The sequence below is a fragment of the Pongo abelii genome, chromosome 10 (assembly GCF_028885655.2).
Source record: "Pongo abelii isolate AG06213 chromosome 10, NHGRI_mPonAbe1-v2.0_pri, whole genome shotgun sequence".
In the NCBI taxonomy this organism is placed as follows: domain Eukaryota; kingdom Metazoa; phylum Chordata; class Mammalia; order Primates; family Hominidae; genus Pongo; species Pongo abelii.
The window spans coordinates 111947303-111967000 of record NC_071995.2 but is presented as its reverse complement, the minus strand read 5'-3'; the positions used below and the strand labels follow the sequence as shown (position 1 = coordinate 111967000).

The 19698-nt window shown below is 51.9% G+C and overlaps 1 protein-coding gene across 2 annotated transcripts in view; it reads left to right on the top strand.

The window, feature by feature from the left end:
- Nucleotides 1-7072: 7072 nt before the first annotated feature.
- The window catches only part of RASAL1 (RAS protein activator like 1), a 36022-nt gene continuing 23396 nt past the window's right edge, over nucleotides 7073-19698 (top strand). For both annotated transcript variants that reach the window (XM_024257416.2, XM_024257415.2), the window contains exons 1-4: nucleotides 7073-7436; nucleotides 11901-11957; nucleotides 14667-14780; nucleotides 14972-15033. In XM_024257416.2, the coding sequence (XP_024113184.2) occupies nucleotides 7372-7436; nucleotides 11901-11957; nucleotides 14667-14780; nucleotides 14972-15033 (298 nt within the window). In that variant the 5' untranslated portion in view covers nucleotides 7073-7371. The remainder of the gene's footprint in view (nucleotides 7437-11900; nucleotides 11958-14666; nucleotides 14781-14971; nucleotides 15034-19698) is intronic.

Genomic DNA, 19698 nt, shown 5'->3' with positions numbered 1-19698 from the left:
GACACAGCTCAGCCGGCCTTGCCCTTGGCTGAAAACCTACAAGCTCTGGAAATATCCCCCAACCCGCCCATCTCACGCTTCCGTGCCTTCCCCATTTCTACTTCTCCATTCCAAGGTGGGGTGCGGGGAGAACTTTGGGGAGTGAGGCTGAGGCAGGAGGAAGTGGGGGTGCCGACTGAAAGACAGACACCTTGTTTGCAGGCCCTGGGAGGAGGGAACCTTGGCAGCCAGCCCGCAGGAGGGGGTTCGGGAATTCCTGCCCACTCCTGCCACCGCTGCCTCCTGTCCCACGTGGCTCCCTGCCCAGAATCGTGCCCAGCAATCACAAACGGGGCTTTGTGTTCCTGAGACGAAGAACAACTCGTCACCCCAGCCTAGGCCAGGGCCCTTGTCTGCTTTGCCCTGGTCTTGGCCTCAGAAGGGAAGGTGCCACTTCCCAGGAGGGGACACAGTCCTTCTGGTTTGAAGGTGTAGCTACACTGGGCAGGTGGTAAATTGGCAATGACGAAGCTGCCCTCCTAGGCACTGTAGGGAGGGAGGAAGTAAAAAATAATATGACTGTTATCACATGAAGAGAGGCCGGGTTCCAGCCCTCCAGGGGAACTGAATCTGTTTAACCCGGTGTGCATGTCGTGAGTCTTTCTTATGTGCCTAACTGTGTGGGAGGCTCAACATGAATCAGACACTGTCCCTGACATTTAGAAGGTAAGAGAAGCATGTAAATTGCCACGAAATAAGGGCACAAGAGACCAAGGTCACACAGCGGTGCCACTGGGGCCTGGGGTTGGGGGAGCATCTCTGCCTCCCCACTCCTCTATAAGGGCTTCTCAGAGACTGTGGAAATACAAATAAAGGACAACTATTCCATTTATTTATGTATGGAGACGGAGTCTCACTACATTGCCCAGGCTGGTCTCAAACTCCTGGGCTCAAGAGATCCTCCTGCCTTAGCCTCCGGGGTAGCTGAGGCTACAGGTGTGTGCCACCACACCCAGCGCATTTTTTATTTTTATTTTTTTGTAGAGATAGGGTCTTGCTATGTTGCCCAGGCTGGTCTCGAACTCCTGGGCTCAAGCAATCCTCCTGTCTCAGCCTCACAAAGTATCGGGATTACAGGTGAGAGCCACAGCACATGGCTTGGGACAGTGGTTCTTTTAGAAGCCAGAGGGACCACGAATCCTTTTCTGATGATACAAGAAGCACATGGGGTTGGGTGTGGTGACTCATGCCTGTAACCCCAGCACTTTGGGAGGCCGAAGCAGGAGGATCACCTGGGGTCAGGAGTTCAAGACCACCCTGGCCAACATGGTGAAACCCCGTCTGTACTAAAAATACAAAAATTACACTTTGGGAAGCCGAGGTGGGTGGATCACAAGGTCAGGAGATCGAGACCATCCTGGCTAACATGGTGAAACCCCGTCTCTACTAAAAATACAAAAAATTAGCCAGGCGTGGCAGTGGGCGTCTGTAGTCCCAGCTACTCAGGAGGTTGAGGCAGGAGAATAGTGTGAACCCAGGAGGCGGAGCTTGCAGTGAGCCGAGATCACGCCACTGCAGTCCAGCCTGGGCGACAGAGCGAGACTCGGTCTCAAAAAAAAAAAAAAAAAAAAACAAAAAATTAGCCAGGTGTGGTGGCGGACCTCTGTAATCCCAGCTATTTGGGAGGCTGAGTCAGGAGAATTGCTTGAACCCAGGAGGCAGAGGCTGCAGTGAGCCAAGATTGCCCCACTGCACTCTGGCCTGGGCGACAGAGTGAAAGTGTCTCAACAACAACAACAACATAAAAAATTAACTGGGCGTGGTGGCACATGCCTATAATCTTAGCTACTTGGAAAGGCTGAGGTGGGAGGATCACTTGAACCTGGAAGGCAGAGGTGCCACTCCACCTCCCAGTGAGCCAAGATCACTCCAGCCACCCAGGCTGCAACAGAGTGAGCCGAGATCCTGCCACTGCACTTTAGCCTGGGTGACAGAGCAAGACTTCACCTCCAAAAAAAAAAAAAAGTACATGCTATTTTGTGTAAGGAATCCCTCCGGCTCTAGCTGTAGCCCCCACGTCTGCTCCATCATCCTCGCATCGTTCTTTACTCTCTGGGAGTTTATTATTGAGCTGTGTTACTTTGTCTGCTTTCCTATTTTACTGAGAGCCCCAAGAGAGCAGCGCGGGGCCATCTTATCCCTCACGTGAACCTCGCTATATCCCTACCATCTAGTACATAGTAGGCACTCAATACAGGTTTGTTCAACAAAAGATCTTATATATTCATACATAGAATATTCTATGGCTTCAGACTCATACTGTGTATATGGTTGTATATACATATACAACCTCACCATTTATGCTTTTTTAGTATTTTCTTGTCATTAAATCTTCCTTGAGGACATTTTTGAAAGAGCCATACAGTATTCATTTACATTGATGCCTGTGCTTTACTTCTCCCCACCATCTCTTATAATCTTTATTAACCTATTGGGAGGACTTTTACTTATTTATTTATTTGTTTTTGAGACAGAGTCTCGCTCTGTCACCCAGGCTGGAGTGCATTGGTGCGATCTCGGCTCACTGCAACATACGTCTCCTAGGTTCAAGTAATTCTTGTGCCTTAGCCTTCCAAGTAGCTGGGATTACAGGCACATGCCACCACGCCTGGCTAATTTTTATATTTTTAGTAGAGACGGGGTTTCGCCATGTTGCCCAGGCTAGTCTCTAACTCCTGAGCTCAAGTGATCTGTCCCTCTCGGCCTCCCAAAATGCTGGGATTACAGGTGTGAGCCACCATGCCCAGCCTTATTTACTTATTTAATTAAAATTAATTCTATAATAGAGATGAGGCCTCACTATGCTGCCCAGGCTGGTCTCAAACTCCTGAGCTCAAGTGATCCTCCTGCCTCGGCCTCCCAAAATGCTAGGATTACAGGTGTGAGCCACCACACCCAGCCTATTTATTTATTTTTAAGATACGGTGTCTTGCTATGTTGCCCAGGCTGTAGTGCAGTGATGCTGTCATAGCTTACTGCAGCCTTGAACTCCTGGGCTCAAGCCATCCTCCTGCCTCAGCCTCCTGAGTGGCTGGGACTACAGGTGCAAGCCATCATACCTGGTTAATTTTAAAATTTTCTGTAGCAACGAGGTCTTGCTATGTTGCTCAGGCTGGTATCAAACTCCTTGCCTCAGTGATCCTCCCACCTTGGCCTCCCAAAGTGTTGGGATTACAGGGGTGAGCCACCATGCCTGGCCCGGTAAAGGCCTTCTTGAGGGAAATGACTGATCAAGCAAAGGCAGTCTGTGTTGGGGGAGCAGATTGGGAGGATACGAGAAAAGTCTTAAGGGTGTTGAATTCAGGAATGGTGTCTAGAGAGCTATGTGACTAGGGATTCCTGTGCCCAGTAGTGTATTGGTAAACTGACTCTCAAAAACAAATGTAGCATTTGCCAGTTTCCATACTGTAAATCTTACCCTAGTCAATTTCAAGTTCCCATGTGATGTGGCTAAACATGGAGTTGGAAAGTTATGTGCACAGTCGGCTCTCCAGTGCCGATGGGAGCGGGCTCCAGGACACTCCTACCATTCCCAGGCCCGATCCCTCTTCTGGGATGAGGAGCCCTCTCTCCTCCATGTCTGTGAGCCCTCCCTGGGCCACAGGCCCAGCATCTCAGATCAAGTGGAGACTCAGCCAGTCCTGGTCAGAGGGCCCAGCATCTCAGATCAAGCAAAGATTCAGCCTGTCCTGGACAGAGGGCCCACAGGGGAGGCCGGAGCCCTGATCTTGGAAGCTCTCTATCACATTTCTCAGCCAGGATGAAAATTCTCAGATTCCCCCAACTCAGCAATCTGGAACTGCCCAGGCTACTGAAGTGTGGGCCTTCATCCATGTCTGGAATCTGGGGCTGGGCCTGCATTCTACCTGGGCAATGTCCCCAGGACCCAGCCTCAGAGCTAAGCCACCAAATGGGGCTCAGTATCAGGCACAGGATGTCCAACAATGGCCGTGACATTTATTGAGTGCTTGTTGTATGCCAGGCTGTGCTAAACACCTGGCACTTATTTCTTTTCCAGCCTCATGCTCATCCTAGAGGTGGATTCTATTAGTATCCCCAGTTTACAGATGAGGAAACTGAGGCACTGAGAGAGTAACTCACTTGCCCAAGAACACCTGGCTTGGAAGTACAGGTGCCAGGGTTCAATCCTAGGTCAGCCTGATGCTAAACCCTCTTCTGGTAAACCCTGAACTCAGCATTTCTTCCCACTTAAGTCTTTATGAAACACCTGCTGTGTGTATCTCATGGGTGTTAGACTATGGAGGGAGATGGCAAGAAGATGATTATGAATTTACCTTTAAGGAGCTTGGGGTTGGGGTTTGGCCATTTCTTGAGCACCTACTATGTGTCAGGAATGATGCTAAGTGCCTTACGCTGCCCTTGAGATTAACTCTCATAATAACCCTGGGAGAATCACCAGCCTGCCCTCTCCCTGCCTAGCTGGATGGTCCCCTGCAGGCCACACACTCTCTCTGGTGTGCCTTTCCCACTTCAGTCCCTTGGCATGGACTGCCCTAGGCAACCTCCAACTCCCTGCTAGTTTCAGGTCAGAGATTTTCAGAACAACAGGAAATGGCCGGGCCATGTGGAAAGTTTGGGGACTGTGGCCATTGCCCCAGGCAAATTATGGGGTCACACTCCAGATATTGGACAGGTGACAGAGCTGGCTTGCTGGAGGCCCAGCTGGCACAGTCTATATCCTTGGTATTTCCCCCTGGGGAGCTGGGGAAGGGTGTTTGGGTATATGACTTCCTGCTTAGCTCTGGAAGATGGGCCAAGATGGCTGCGTGGCAGTTTGGCTGGCATCCCACAGGGGCTGGAGGAACAGGCCCCTTAGGTTCCATCATCAGGGGGTTCCAACAGGGGTCCTGGGGGTCTGGAGGCCTGTGTGAAGTCTTTGCAGGCTCACAGAAGAAAAAGGCTCAAACAGTAGCTTCCACTAAATGTGTGTGGTGGGGGGCAGCATGGGGCAGGGGGAAGGATTCCTGTCTTAAAGCTGCAGTTACATAGCAAATACCTTAAGTACCATTCCCCCCACCACCTTAGGTGGTATATTTTCTTTGGAGAGAATCTGGGGTAACTGATAAAGATCACAGTGGGCCAGGCATGGTGGCTCATGCCTATAATCCCAGCACTTTGGGAGGCTGAGGTGGGTGGATTGCTTGAGATCAGGAGTTCAAGACCAGCCTGGCCAACATGGTGATATAAAAATATAAACTACAAAAATCTACTAAAAATACAAAAATTAGCCGGGCATGGTAGTGGGTGCCTGTAGTCCCAGCTACTCAGGAGGCTGAAGCAGGAGAATCACTTGAACCCGGGAGTGGAAGTTACAGTGAGCCAAGATCGAGCCCCTGCCCTCCAGCTGGGCAGAAAAAAAAAAAAAAAATCACAGTGGGAGGGGGTCTTTAACGACTCCTTTGGGGCTATTACTGTTCTAGATCTAACCCTGGATTACCCCTCATGCCCTGCTGAGGATGTTGCAATACTTCTAAGCCTTGGAGCCTGTTCTGCTAGATCCATTTCCCAGATGGGGCTAACTGAGACCCCGTCTCTGGTGGGTCAGAGACTCACCAGGCAGCCACCAGCTGGGGAAGGAATTCCAGGGCTCTGAGTTCCTCATCAGCCTGTCTGGGGTGCTGGGTGGGGAGTCAAAGAGGGAGACTGGGAAGCAGACCATTGGGCTGCTGGTGGAGCCAGGCAGGGCACTCCTGGTCCCGCCGGTCTGGGCGTTGGCTCCCGCACTCAGTCTGCAGGGGCACTCCCATTGGTGCCTGGCCTTTCTAAGAGGTCTTGGGCAGGTCAACAATGAATTCACAGGGAGAAATAAGTGTGCGGACGGATCTGTCTTGGGACAGGCCCTGCCTGTTATATTATCTCATTTAAAATCAGAAAAATGTACAAACTTGGACCCACTGGAGCAGAGAGAAAGGAAAGAAAATCTCTGCCTGGAGTGGAAGGGCATCCTGGAAGCCTTCCCAGGAGAGGTGACGCGTGGGCCACGCCTCGAAAGACAACAATCAGAATATCAAACACTTTCTGGACGTGTATTAGGTACTTGTCACTGTCCTAAGACTTTTATCTTCATTAAATCATTTAATTCTTTCAAAATCCTGTGACTGAAATGCGATGTCATCCTCACTCAACAGATGAGAAAACCAAACCAAAGTACAGAGAGGTTGAATGGCTTACCCAAGTCCAGACAGCTACCAAATGGCAGAGCCAGGATTCGAACCCCTGGAAGGTAAATCAGTTACTGACTGTGAGACCTCCGCCAAGTTATTTAACCCCTCTGAACCTCAGTTTCTTTATCCATAAACTGCGGGTAATGGGGTAATAGTGCAGTAGTGTGTAGTGCACATCTGAAGACAAAAATGAGCTAATCCCAGTAAAGCGCTTAGAACAGTGCCTGGCACCCATGAAGTGTTCAAACAACTGTAGATGACTTTTTATCATCGCAGTAGTGGTTATCTTCAAGCCTTCCCCTCCCCCATCCGGCCGCGGCTTCCTCCCCCGCAGTGCCAGCCCGTGACGTTAGAGCAGAGTCTGGGTTCTGTGTTTAACTGGAAACTAGAACGAGATGGAAGGGGATGTTCAAGGCCCCTCCCTTGACTCTGAACGGACCCCCAGGGAACATGCGATCCTCTCTCTGGCGACGCCTCCCACCCACCACTAATACTTGCTCCTGGACCGGAGGCGCGGAGGTTGGAGAGAGGAGGCAGGTGTCTGCATGGTAGGCAAGTAGGGGTGGGGGCGAAGAGGTGTGAATATGTTGGATGAGGGACAGGCGGGGGCACAGACCATGTCTTTTAAGCCCAATGCCAACTCACCAGGAGCCAGCGGCCACGCCCATCAGGACCGGAGCCCCTCCCCACCTGGCGGTGCACCCTGGTCTCCGCCGCCCCTGCGCTCCGGCGCGCATGACTGGGGTGCCGGTAGAGGGCGCGCGAGGGGGGCCCGGGGTCAGGCGGGGGACCCCATTGGAGGCGGGATTGGGGGGAGGTCCCTGGGCCGCCCCTCCCGCCCCCTGCCCGCCCAGCCCGCTTGCCTGGAGTTCCAGACGCCTAGGCAAGAGCCCGCTGCGCCCCCTGCGCGCTCCTCCTGCTCGGAGCACGGCTCCTACCTGTAGAGTCCGGACGGGCGCTCCCTCCCCGGGCACCTACGCCTTCTCCTCTTTCGGAAATCTCCGGTCCAGCTACCTGGGTCTCGGACAGGCGGCACTGGGACCACGAGGCAGGGCGCCAGGCTTGAAGCAGGTGACATGTAGACGTCCCCTGGTCCAGCCTCGGAACCTGAGCGCCCTTCTGCCTGGAAAGTTTGTGGCTAGGCGCCATGGCCAAGAGCAGCTCCCTGAATGTTCGCGTGGTGGAGGGCCGCGCGCTGCCTGCCAAGGACGTGTGAGTACTCCTCGGGCGCTTCGGGGTGAGGGGCGCGCAAGGCCTGGGGTGGGGCCGACGTCGCCCTTTCCGCGTGCCAGGGCGGGTTGGCAGGAGGGCGAGGGGTTCTTGTCTAAGACTGGTCTTGGGGGCAGATCCGCTTTAAAGGGGCGAGAGGCCCCATGCCCATGGCTGTCCCGGTGGGAGGGGGGCGCCTAGACTTAGCAGATGCCCCGCCTCACCCCCGGGCAGGGAAGGGGGTGTCTTTGTTCCAGGGATGTACTAAAGGGGGTCTTCCAGAGCTGAAGAGGGGATTAGAGGGCCATATTCTGTCAGATCTGGGAGGGGACAAAGCGGGGGGTCTCTTCCTTAGTCCAGGCAGATGTTGGAGGTGGCTCCTCTAGGCCTGGGTGAGGGCCTAGCAAGGGAACCCTGGGGAGGACCCTTGGAGGGCCTGGGATCAGATGAGCCCCAACATCCTGTGTGGATCTGGTGCTTAGGTTTGCAGAGTGTCACCAGGTGGCCCTCCAGGGTCCTTTTGACCCCAAGCCCTGAGCTCCCCAGTCTTGTCGCTCCCAGCCTCGTGTGGGCCTTCCCCGGGTGCTGAGCTGCTTGAAGAGCCAATTCCTTGCTGCAACCCCCTCCCCAGCCAGGTGCAATGGGACTGGGGGACCCTACGGCTCCCTTCACTACCGATCCCAAGCTTTGCTTCCCCCAGGGCTGAGTCAGCAGCTGCTGAATCAGCAGAATGTGGGGGGCGGGTTCCCCCTCCTGCTTGGCCTAGTGCCCAGAAGGGGCTCTGAGGGCCTCAGCACCTGCGACAGGTGTGGGATCCTCCGGAGGACATTTGCTGTGTGACCTTGAACCTGCTTCTCTCTGGGCCTTGGTTTCCCATTTGGGCAATGAGAGCTCTGGACCGGAGTCCCGGTCTGGTTGCCTGGGGTCTCCCATCCAGCTGGGAGGGTGGAAGACCTGTTAGGAGTTCCCCTGTGGCCCAGGTGAGCAGGAGCATGGATTGGGAGCCTTCGCCTGTGTCGAGGTTCGGTCTTAGCTCTGTGCTGATTCCCCAAGGTGTGGGCTCCCAGAGAGGACTTTCCTGCCTGATTTTATGACACTCCCAACCCCCAAAACACTGCAGCTATGTCAAGGGGGCAGCTGTTGAGAGCAATTTTTGCCACCCTTCATCCTCACTGGCTACTCCAAATATACACACCCTGAATGAGAAGCAGAGTGTGTGCTGTGACAGTTCAGTGACTGGAGAAGCCCCCCCCACCAGCCTCTTTCTGAGATGTTCCCTCAGAGCCCCTTGGAATGAGACGGCCTACACTGTTAGGGCATTGAGGCCAGGCTGGGGGCCTGGCAGCTGCTAGGTGGTGAAAGGAGTCCTTTCCAGAAACGGGGTTCTCACTCACTGAGCTCTGGCCCTCCACCAGCCCTGGGTGAGAAGTCATGAGGGGGCAATGGGTGTCGCCCCTGCACCTGGACACTGGCTCACGGTAACCTGCTGCTTCTCTGGAGAAGGGACTTGAGTCATGCCTGGTTCCTGCAGCTCTTGGCCACCCTTCCTGCCCCCAATTCCTGGGCCAGTGAGCTACGAAATAGGTCATGCCCTAGAGCAAGGGTGGGGAGGAGTCACTTAGCCCCAGCTGGGGGGGGTCCAGCCACCCTGCCTCAGTTTCCCTAGCTGTCAGCACCCTTCTTCAAAGGGGCTCTTCTTGGAGGCTGCTGGGAGCTCCATGCCATAGGAGCCCTTAGGTGGGGTGTGTTCTTTCCCTCTTCTCCTAAGGGAAAGGGCCCAGACTCTGCCTAAAGCATTGCCAGGTTTGAGGGGGGTCCATTCTGGCCCAGGAGGAGGCCTCTTCAGGTAATTTTAGAGTTTTTACTGTTAGAAATAGTAGCAGTCAGTCACTGAGGGCTTAGTATGGACAGGCCCTGTGCTTAACACTTCATATAGTCCTATTGGCGTCTCTTATTTTACAAATGGGGAAACTGAGGACCAGAGAGGCAAAATCACTTGCCTAAGGTCACCCAGCTGTGATGTGAACTCTGACTACTCCATGCCCAAACCAGACTGGGCAGGCGATGGCTGAGGGGCCTGCTTTCCCAAGACTGAGCTGAGTCAGGGGCCGTGGGAGAGGCCACAAGTCTGGAGAGATCAGGGGTCTGGAAGCAGCCACCCCCTCTTGCCACCGTTGCCCTCCCTGATAGGAGTCTGATAAGGCCCTCATGCGTCAGAGCCCTGCAGCTGACTAGTGCTGAGCTCGGCTCCCAGGAGGGCCTGGAGGTCAGGCTGGGTCTGCAGGACGGGGTGTGTCTCCCAGCCCTCGGCTAGTGGGATCCCAGTCCATCTGACCCCACATCTGTAGTTGGGGAAACTGAGGGATGGGCGCCTGCATAAAGGAAGCTTGGGGTGGAGAACCCAGGGAGGGAAACTCAGACACAGGGCATTACCAGCCACAGGTGTCTGAGGGTGAAGCCCAGATGGGGAAACTGAGGCTCCTGGGGTTGCCCAGTCCAATGGATTTGGGATGGAGCCAGAAGGGGAAACTGAGGCCGGGGGCACTCCACAGAAGCGGATTCAGAGGTAGGACCCACAGAGGATCACGAAGACACGGTCTGTCACCCGTCTAAAGTGTTCAGAGATAGAAGCCAGGTAGGGAAATGGAGGCATTGGAGTGTCCAGTCAGAGCGGGATAAGGGAAGGAGTCCAGAGAGGGAAACTGAGGCACAGGGAAGGGCTTATCCAGCAAGATAGGTTCAGGTTGGAGGCAACTCTTAGCGCCAACGTCCCTCTTTCCTGGAATCTCGGAGGCATTTGTGGATCTATACAAACCGGACAGAGAGAAGGTGGCAGAGGTCAAGGGAGTGGTGCTGGGGCATTGAGGGAGAGGGCCATTTGGATAGGTAGAGGGGGCGTTGGTTTCAGAACGCAAGTGTGAGCCCACAAACCTGGGTCCCAGTCCTATCTCCACTGTTACTCCCTGCTCCAGAGAGAGCACTCCATAAACCCAGTCATTCAGAAATAGCTCTGGAGGGCCAAATGCATGCCAGATGTGGGGGCCAGGGGTGGGGAAGCGGGGGACACAGACTCTCCCCAGGGAGTTCATAGTTTGGAAGTGGCAGGGAGGTGGGGAGACAGATACTAAACGCATAGAGAGATAAGGGAGGCCGGGCGTGGTGGCTCACGCCTGTAATCCCAGCACTTTGGGAGGCCGAGGTGGGTGGATTACTGGAGGCCAGGAGTTGGAGTCCAGCCTGGCCAGCATGGTGAAACCCTGTCTCTACTAAAAATACAAAATATTAGCCAGGTGTGGTGGTGTGCGCCTGTAATCCCAACTACTCAGGAGGCTGAGGCAGGAGAATCGCTTGAACTTGGGAGGCAGAGATTGCAGTGAACCAAGATCGCGCCACTGCACTCCAGCCTGGGTGATACGGTGAGACTTCATCCCCCCCCCCAAAAAAAAAAAAGAAGAAGAAAGAAGATGATTTTAGGTGGAGGTCATTTTAGATAGGACAGTGGTGGCCAGGGACAGCCTCTCGAGGAGGTGAGTTTGGACTGAGACTTGAATGGCAGGAAGGAGCCAGCCATGGCAGTATCAGGGCTAAAATGTCTTAGGCAGCGGGAACAGCAGGTGCAAAGGCCCTGAGGCTGGCCTGGGGCCTGATGAAAGACAAAGGAGGCCTGTATGATGGGATGGAGGAGGAAGTGATGGGCCTGTTAGACAGCTTGGGATTTGCTGGTGACTGTTATTATGAAGGGGGGATGCAGCTGGCCTGAATTGGCAGATGACTCATAGCTACTTAAGGGCGTGCAGCACATCTTAAGAGATTTTGAGGGTTGATTTTGAAGCCTGGGTTCCCTGGTCTTTGCCTGTAGGGAGGGTCCGCTGAGTCTGTCCCCATGGAGGGCTGAGGAATGGGGAGTCCCCCACCCAGGGAAGCTCCCATTGAAATGAAAAGCTGGGGACACAGCATTAAAGCCCCTGCAGGGGAGAGCTGGGGGTCAGACCATGATCCAGCCCAGCATTTGAGTTCTTCCAGCCCCCTAGGAGGTGTGTGTGAGCATCACACCTGATTTATAGAGCAGAGAAACTGAGGCCCAGAGAGGGAAGGGGACTCGCTGGGATGGCACAGCCAGAGGGTGGTGAAGCCAGGCATTCAAGACCCCCCCGTCCCCACACGCACGCTCTGGGCCTCTGCGTTGGGCTTTTCGAGGCCAGGACTCTGAACCTGCTGGCCTCAGGCCTCCCTGTTCTATTTCTGTGGGTGGAAGCCCAGAGTGCACAGATGTGGTGGCCTGGGCAGCTGTGACATCTCCTGCTGGTCCCCTGAGGTTCTACTTCTGAGCTGGACTTGCTGTGTGACCCTGGGCAAGTCCCCTTCTCTGTCTGTGCCTCCGACTCCCCTGCCTGTGTCATGACTGGGACCCTCCACCCATGGCTGCCCTCTCAACCCACTTCCTCCCTGAACTCCGTCCTTCTGCAGGTCTGGGAGCAGCGACCCGTACTGCCTAGTGAAAGTGGACGACGAGGTGGTGGCCAGGTGAGGGGTGGCAACACCAGGCCTGGAGGGAGAGGAGGAAGGGAGGGGTCTCTTTCTAGACCTGGGGAATCTGGGACCAAGAATTCACATTTAAAGGAGTGCTTACCCTGAGGGGGACTCACGGGCCTGAAGGTGGGTGATCTGTGTCCAGCTGGGACTGCCAGCTTCTCTCCCCGACCAGCCCTGCCTTCCCCCTCTGGACCTAATGCTGTCCCTGCTGGCTCCCTGGGGCTGACTCAGTGCTGCCAGCCTGTACCTCCTACAGTGGCCTCCCTGGGGGCGGGCATCTCACGCTTGGCTGGACTGGCTGGTTCCGGGCCTGCCAGGTGCTGCAGGCACTGGGGATGTCTGTGCGTGTGGGCACGTGCATGTGTGTCTGTGTGTGCACCCGCCCAGCTGGGCCTGCTTGTGAGTTGCAGGGGGTGGGGGATGTTGCGGGGCTAGTGTGAGTGCCTGTGACCACGTGTGTATGTCCTCGTGGCTGTGCAGGGCACAGGCTCACGTGTGTGTACCAGTGTTGTGTGCACGTACATGCACGTGCACATGGCTGCCCTGCACACGCATGTGAACACCAATGCCAGCCGATTTGGTCACACAGGCGCCGGTGTGGACACATGTGAAGGTGTGAGGATGTTTGGGGTGTCAGTGAGTCTCGCAGGGGGATATCAGGCTGGGCCCCGCTTGGCTCCCACCCCCGCAGGCCGAGGGACAGCTCTCAGCCCCTGGAGGCCTGATGGGGGTGGGTGGGCTGGTGGGTGGCTGAGGCCTTGGTTCCTATGGAGACGGCAAGATTCAGGATGCTCCTATTCTGGTCCAGATGGGCTCAGAGCTGGGGGTGGGGAGCCTGCCTGGGGGAGGGGTCAGCTGCAGCTCCCCCCCTCCACTGACTCCCCTCCACTGTCCTCCCTGTGCTCATACTGGCCCCTTGATACATTCCCTGACACCACTCCAACCCCACAGATTGATTTTCTGTGTGACCCCAGGCTGCTGTCTCTCCCTCTCTGGGCTGTAAGAAGCCTTTCAGCTCAGGAGCTGGGGAATGTTCAGAAGACCTTTGGCTGGGAAAAGGTCAGGTTGTGGGAAGAGGGTATTTGGGAGGAAGCACTGGGGGTCCATCTGAGGTTTGTGCTGCTGGGCTGGAGGAAGAAGGCAGGGTGTGTGTGTGTGTGTGTGTGTGTGTGTGTGTGTGTGTGTGTGCGCGTGCGCTTGCTTATATGCACTCTTTCTTAGGGCACAGTGTGGTGAAAGGAGGGAGGAAGGGAGCAATAGGTATGAGAACCAAACTTTGCATCTACAAATGTGGGTGTGTCTTCACTGGGCAAAGTAGAATCTTTGTTCTCTGCTGGGTAAAGGGAAGTACCCCTGCAGGGGTGTCAGGGCAGAGATGCTGTGTGTGTGCACCTGTTTCTGGGCTTATCTTGGTCCCCATCCCTCCTGTGCCTCCCTCCTGCTCACTGTGTGCTTCAAAGCCCTAAGTGCTCTGTCCCCTGCTCACCTCCTGTCTCCTGGCCCCTCTCCCTCCCCCATTCCCACCAGGCACCTTCCTATTCCTTCAGCTCACCAAACTCATTCCTGCCACAGGGTCTTTGCCCCTGCTGTTCCAGCCTTCTGGAATACTTGTCCTTGTCCTCACTGCCTCTCCCCACTTTGCCTGACTAGCTCCTACAGGAAGCCTTCCCTGATCCCCTCCAACCCTACCCCCAAGACCTAACCAGGGGCCATTGAGCTAACCCCAATCCCAGGACTTCTCCCACCATGTCCTAATTGCTGGGAGAGAGTGCCTGCTTGTGGAAGGGGGTTCTGTGGGGTAAGCAGCCCTGACACCTCTTCCTCTGATTCCTGGAGCCCAGCACAGGCTGGGCCCATAGTCCAAGTGAATGTTTATGGAGTAAATGAGTGAACAAATGAATGAATGGAATTTTGTGTGTGTGTGTGTGTGTGTGTGTGTGTCAGTGACTGTGTGTTTGTATGGCTGTGTGTGTGTGTCTCTATGTGTACCTGCCTTGTATCATTGTAAGTGTGTGAGAGTGTGTCTCTGGATCTCCGAGTGTGTCTCTGTGTTCTTGACATATGTCTATTTTCATGAATGTGTCTGTTTTCTATGTGTCTATCTGCATGTGTCTGGTGTCTGGATTTCCAAACACAAAGGTACATGTTTTTAGGACTTTCTGAGGGTGCATATGTGTATCTGCTTATGTGTAAATGTGTCTCTGTCTCTGGCCTCCTTGATGTATCTGTGAGCAACTCTGTCTCAGTGTGAATCCGTGTGTGTGTATCTGCACATATGTTTCTGTGGGTCGCTATGCGTGTCTGTTGGTCTCTGTGTATCTGGGACCTTAGTTGTGTATTGGGGCCCTGTATGTGGGTGTGTAGGATCATGTGTGTGTTTTGTGTATGTGCCTCTGTGTGTGTGTGTGTTGAGATCTCTGGTATATGTCTGATACTCTGGGTATGTGAGTGTTGGGGTCTGTGTGTGTTTCTATGCCTGGATTCATACATGCTCCAGTGTCCCTGGGTGAGTACATATCTAGGATCTTGGAGTGGCTGTCCTTGGGTGTGTGTGTGTGTCTGGGCCTCTAACCGGGTTCATGTGGGGGGTCTCTGAGTGTGTGTGTGTCTGGATTCCCGTGTGTGTGTGTGTCTGGGTCTCCAGGTGTCTGCTTCCTCTGTGGCCCGAGGACCCCCAGCCCCCTGCACCTCCTTTTGCAGGACAGCTACTGTCTGGAGGAGCCTGGGCCCCTTCTGGGGGGAGGAGTACACGGTGCACCTGCCTCTGGATTTCCACCAGCTGGCCTTCTACGTGCTGGATGAGGACACCGTTGGGTTTGTGGCTGGGGAAAGTGGAATGTGTGGGTTAGGGACCCAAGCTTGGGCACCTGAGGGGAGAGGGGATGTGGGTCCACAACCCGCGAGGGTGTGCCCTCCCACCCAGACCTTGACACCTGCCCCCACTTCTCTTGGGGCGGGGCAAAGGGGCCCCTGACTCGGACCCTCACGTGCTCACCTTCCTGCAGGCACGACGACATCATCGGCAAGATCTCTCTGAGCAGGGAGGCAATTACAGCCGACCCCCGAGGTGGGCGAGGGGCATGGGCAGAGGGAGGAGGGGGCCATGCCCGGGGTGGGCATTTGCAGGGGCATAGCATGTGGCACGGTGAAGCACAGAGCCTTCAGTGGAAACTGATTTCTCTTGTTGCTTTTGTCTTTACTTTTTGTTTGCTTTTAATTGTTGTTAGAGATGAGGTCTTGCTCTGTCACCCAGGCTGGAGTGCAGTGGTGCTATCATAGCTCACTGCAATCTTGAACCTCTGGGCTCAAGTGATCCTCCCATCTCAGCTTCTGGAGTAGCTGGGATTACAGGCGCACGCCACAACACCCAGCTAATTTTTTCAGAAATATCCTGTAGACACGGAGTCTTGCTATGTTGCCCAAGCTGGTCTTGAACTCCTGGGCTCAAGCAATCCTCTCAACTTGGCCTCCCAAAGTGTTGGGAGTACAAGTGTGAGCCACTATGCCCAGCCTTGTTTTTAGTTTTTGAGCAGTTAATTTGTTTGCCTAGTTCAATATTCAGATTTTCTGATAAGCACCCCAGCTACTCTGTTCCCTTCCTGACATTGTCAGCTTCTTGTATGTCCTTCTAGAAATATTTTAAACATATATAAGCAAGTAACAGTAGTAATAGCAGGCTGGGCATGGTGCCTCACACCTGTAATCCCAGCACCTTGGGAGGCAGAGACAGAGGCAGGAGGATTTCTTGAGCCCAGGAGTCCATGAGCAGCCTGGACAACATAGGGAGACCCCATTGCTACTAAAAATAATTTAAACATAGTAACAGCAGCAAACATTTATATACTGTATATATAAATATAAACATATAACATATTTATATATAATAAATATATATATAAATATTATTCTGAACACTAATTCTTTACATTTATGGACTCAGTGATGTAGGTTCATCATAACCCTGAGAGGTAGGCGCTCTAATTATTAATGCCCACTTTATAGGTGAATAAACTGAGGCACAGAAGGTTAAATGACTTGCTCAAGATCACATTATTAAGTGAGGCAGCCAGGATTTGAACCAAAGTTGTCTAGTTCCAGAGTCTGTGCTTTTGTGTGTGTGTGTGTGTGTGTGTGAGAGAGAGACAGTGTCTCATTCTGTCACCCAGGCTGTCGTGAAGTGGTGCAATCTTGGCTCACTGCAGTCTCAACCTCCCGGGCTCAAGTGATTCTCCTACCTCAACCTCCCAAGTAGCTGGGATTACAGGCGTGCACCACCACACCTGGCTAATTTTTGTATTTTTTGTAGAGGCAGTGTTTCACCATGTGAAACCAGGCTGGTCTTGAACTCTTGGCCTCAAGTGATCCACCTGCCTCAGACTCCCAAAGTGCTGGGATAACAGGTGTGAGCCACTGCACCAAGCCGAGTCTGTGCTCTTAATACTGTGTTTTTCTGTGCTTATACAGATTGCAGCCTTTTACACTCTGCTCTGTATCTTGCCTTTAAAATTTTTTAAATTAATTAATTTATTTATTTTTGAGACGGAGTCTTGCTCTGTCGCCCAGGCTGGAGTGCAATGGCACAATCTCAACTCACTGCAACCTTTGCCTCCCGGGCTCAAGCAATTCTCCTGCCTCAGCCACCTGAGTAACTGGGATTACAGGGGTCTGCCACAACACCCGGCTAATTTTTGTATTTTTAGTAGAGACGGGGTTTCACCATGTTGGCCAGGCTGGTCTCAAACTCTTGACTTCGAGTGATCCATCTGCCTCAGCCTCCCAAAGTGCTGGGATTACAGGCATGAGCCACTGCACCCGGCCTGTACCTTACCTTTTTACTTCACTAAGTATCTCTGAGATCTTTCTATAACAGTGCTCTCAGAGTTTCCGCATTCTTCGTTTGGGATGGCATCGTGGTGCTCCATTGTGTGGCTTTACCATTGTTTATTTGGCTAGTTCCCTATTGATGGCATCTAGGGAGTTCCTAGTCTTTCCCTGGTTCAAGCAATGCTACAATAACTAGCCTGTACAAATAAAATTTCACACATATGTAAGTTATATCCATCAGTCAGATAAATTCCTAGAGGTGAATTAAAGAGTGCACACATTTGCATACTTGATAGTTGTTGCTAAATCACCCTCCATGGAAGAGGTAACAATTCACTCACCCCATACTCTCTCAAACAGTTATCAAACTTTTTGTGATCAATTAGTTGTAAACACCACCGCACTCAGACCAGCCAGTTATCAAATTTTTTGATCGTGTATCTGATAGGTGAAATATTGCGTTAGCATAGGTTTATTTTGCACTTCTCCGTGAGCCTTTTTTATATACAGTTTTGAACAATCACTTTATTTTCTCTTCCATTTATTGTCTACTCATATTATACATGAATTTCCCCCTGACTAGGTTGTTTGCCTTTTCTTATTGATTTGTAGGAGCTCTTTACATATTGGGGGAGTTAATTCTTTGTCAGATTAGCTGCAATATTTTTTCTCCGTTTGTCTCTTATGTTTTGACTTTGCCTATAATTTTTTCATGCATAAAATTTCTTTTTCTATATTTAATCTCATATTTTTCTTTTGGTTCTGAATTTTCTGTTAGACCTAAAAAGAACTTCTCAACTCTAAGATTAAGAGAAACATTTTAAAACATAATTCCTTCTAACATTAATGTATTACACACACACACACACACACACACACACATATATGTATTTTTTTTTTTTTTTTTGTAGAGACAAGTTCTCACTATGTTGGCCAGGCTGATCTTGAACTCCTGGCCTCAAGCAATCCTCCTGCCTTGGCCCTACAACGTACCGGGATTACAGGTGTGAGCCACCATGCCTGGCCATTTATTGCATTAAACAAAAAACACATTTAAATCTTTGATCTGTTTGGAATTTGCCTAGATACAAGGTATGTAGTAAGGATTAAACTGTATTACTTTTTGTCTACATGACTGTTAATTGTCTCAATACCATTTATTGAATAACGCATTATTTCCCTCAGTGGGAATTAGTTGAAAACCTACTATGTGCTGATCATCATTATAATCCTATTTCCTGAGGGCCTACTATATGCCAGGCATGGTGCTAAGCTTAACTTTACTTCTCAACACGCCAGTGAAGTGTCCACCAGAATGATCTCCAACATACAGAGGCATAGAGAGGGGAGGTGACTTCCCCCTTCTGGAAGGTTCAGAAATCGGAGTCCAACCCAAGTTGTGTTGGCCTCCAAAATCTGTGCTTTTAATCTGACCACTGAGCTGTACCCAGTGTACCTCAAACATCCTCCCAGGGGAGTGAAATTAAATGAGTGAAGTATGAGTCCTGGCTTGCAGGAACTTGTGGACTTAGGTAGGAAAACAGAACACATTCCCACAGAACAGGCAGCAAGAAAAGAAGGAACGTGTCCATGCGTCTGCAGGCATGTGGCAGAAATGTGGAGGCAGCAGTGGAGATAGAGAGATGTGAGATGAGACTTCTACTTTCAGCAGCTGGAGGGACTCAATCCTCAAAAGCACTCTCCTGCTACACAACAGCGAGATCCTGGATTAAATAGGATTCCTAATACATTGTTGGACTTGTGGTAACTTTTTTTTTTTTTTTTTTGAGACAGAGTCTTGCTCTATCACCCAGGCTGGAGTGTAGTGGCATGATCTCGGATCACTGCAACCTCCGCCTTCCAGTTTCAAGCAATTCTCATGCCTCAGCCTCTGGAGTAGCTGGGATTGCAGGCGTGCACCACCATGCCTAACTTTTTTTGTATTTTCATAGAGACAGGATTTTGCCATGTTGGCCAGGCTGGTCTCAAACTCCTGACCTCAGGTGATCAGCTCGCCTTGGCTTCCCAAAGTTTTGGGATTACAGGTGTGAGCCACCATGCCAGGCCAAACTTCTTTATAGAACGGGAAATCCCTCAGTATTCTTTCCATCTCAAATCATGAGACTGGGTGGGATGGCTCACGTGTGTAATCCCAGCATTTTGGGGAGCCGAGGCTGGCGGATCACTTGAGGTCAGGAGTTCGAGAACAGCCTGGCCAACATGGTGAAAACCCTCTCTACTGAAAATACAAAAATTAGGCGGGCATGGTGGCAGGTGCCTGTATTCCTTGCTATTCGAGAGGCTGAGACATGAGAATTGCTTGAACCTGGGAGGCGGAGTTTGCAGTGAGCCAAGATTGCACCATTGCACTCCAGCCTGGGTGACAGAGTGAGACTCCATCTCAAACAAAAACAAAAACAAAAACAAAAACCATTAGCTAAAACCTAACAGGGAATGGTAAACAAAAAGCAAGGAGACCATGAAGGATTTCCCTGAAAGCAAACGTCAGTATCAATTCTACACTCAACAAAGAGACTAAAACTTGGACTAGGGGCAGGGTGGATGTTACTCAACATGAGAATTCTCCATTAGGCTGAGACCCTCAAGGGGTCCCAGAATAACCAACTCCTGCTCCTCTCTAGGGATAAGCATGTTCACTTAGGTTTCCCAGAGTAAGATCAAACAAACACGACTTCACAATCAAAGATCAGCAAACACACAAGGAAATGAGACACCATGGGCAATAGTCAGCAGAAACAATAATCATCTGATTTAGACCCGCAATGACTTTAGATTCTGTAATTATAATATACAGGATTTTTAAAAAGAATCAGATTTAAAGAAATAAAAGATGCAATCACAAGAAAGGTCGGCAATAACAGCAATAAATTACAATTACGCAGACAGA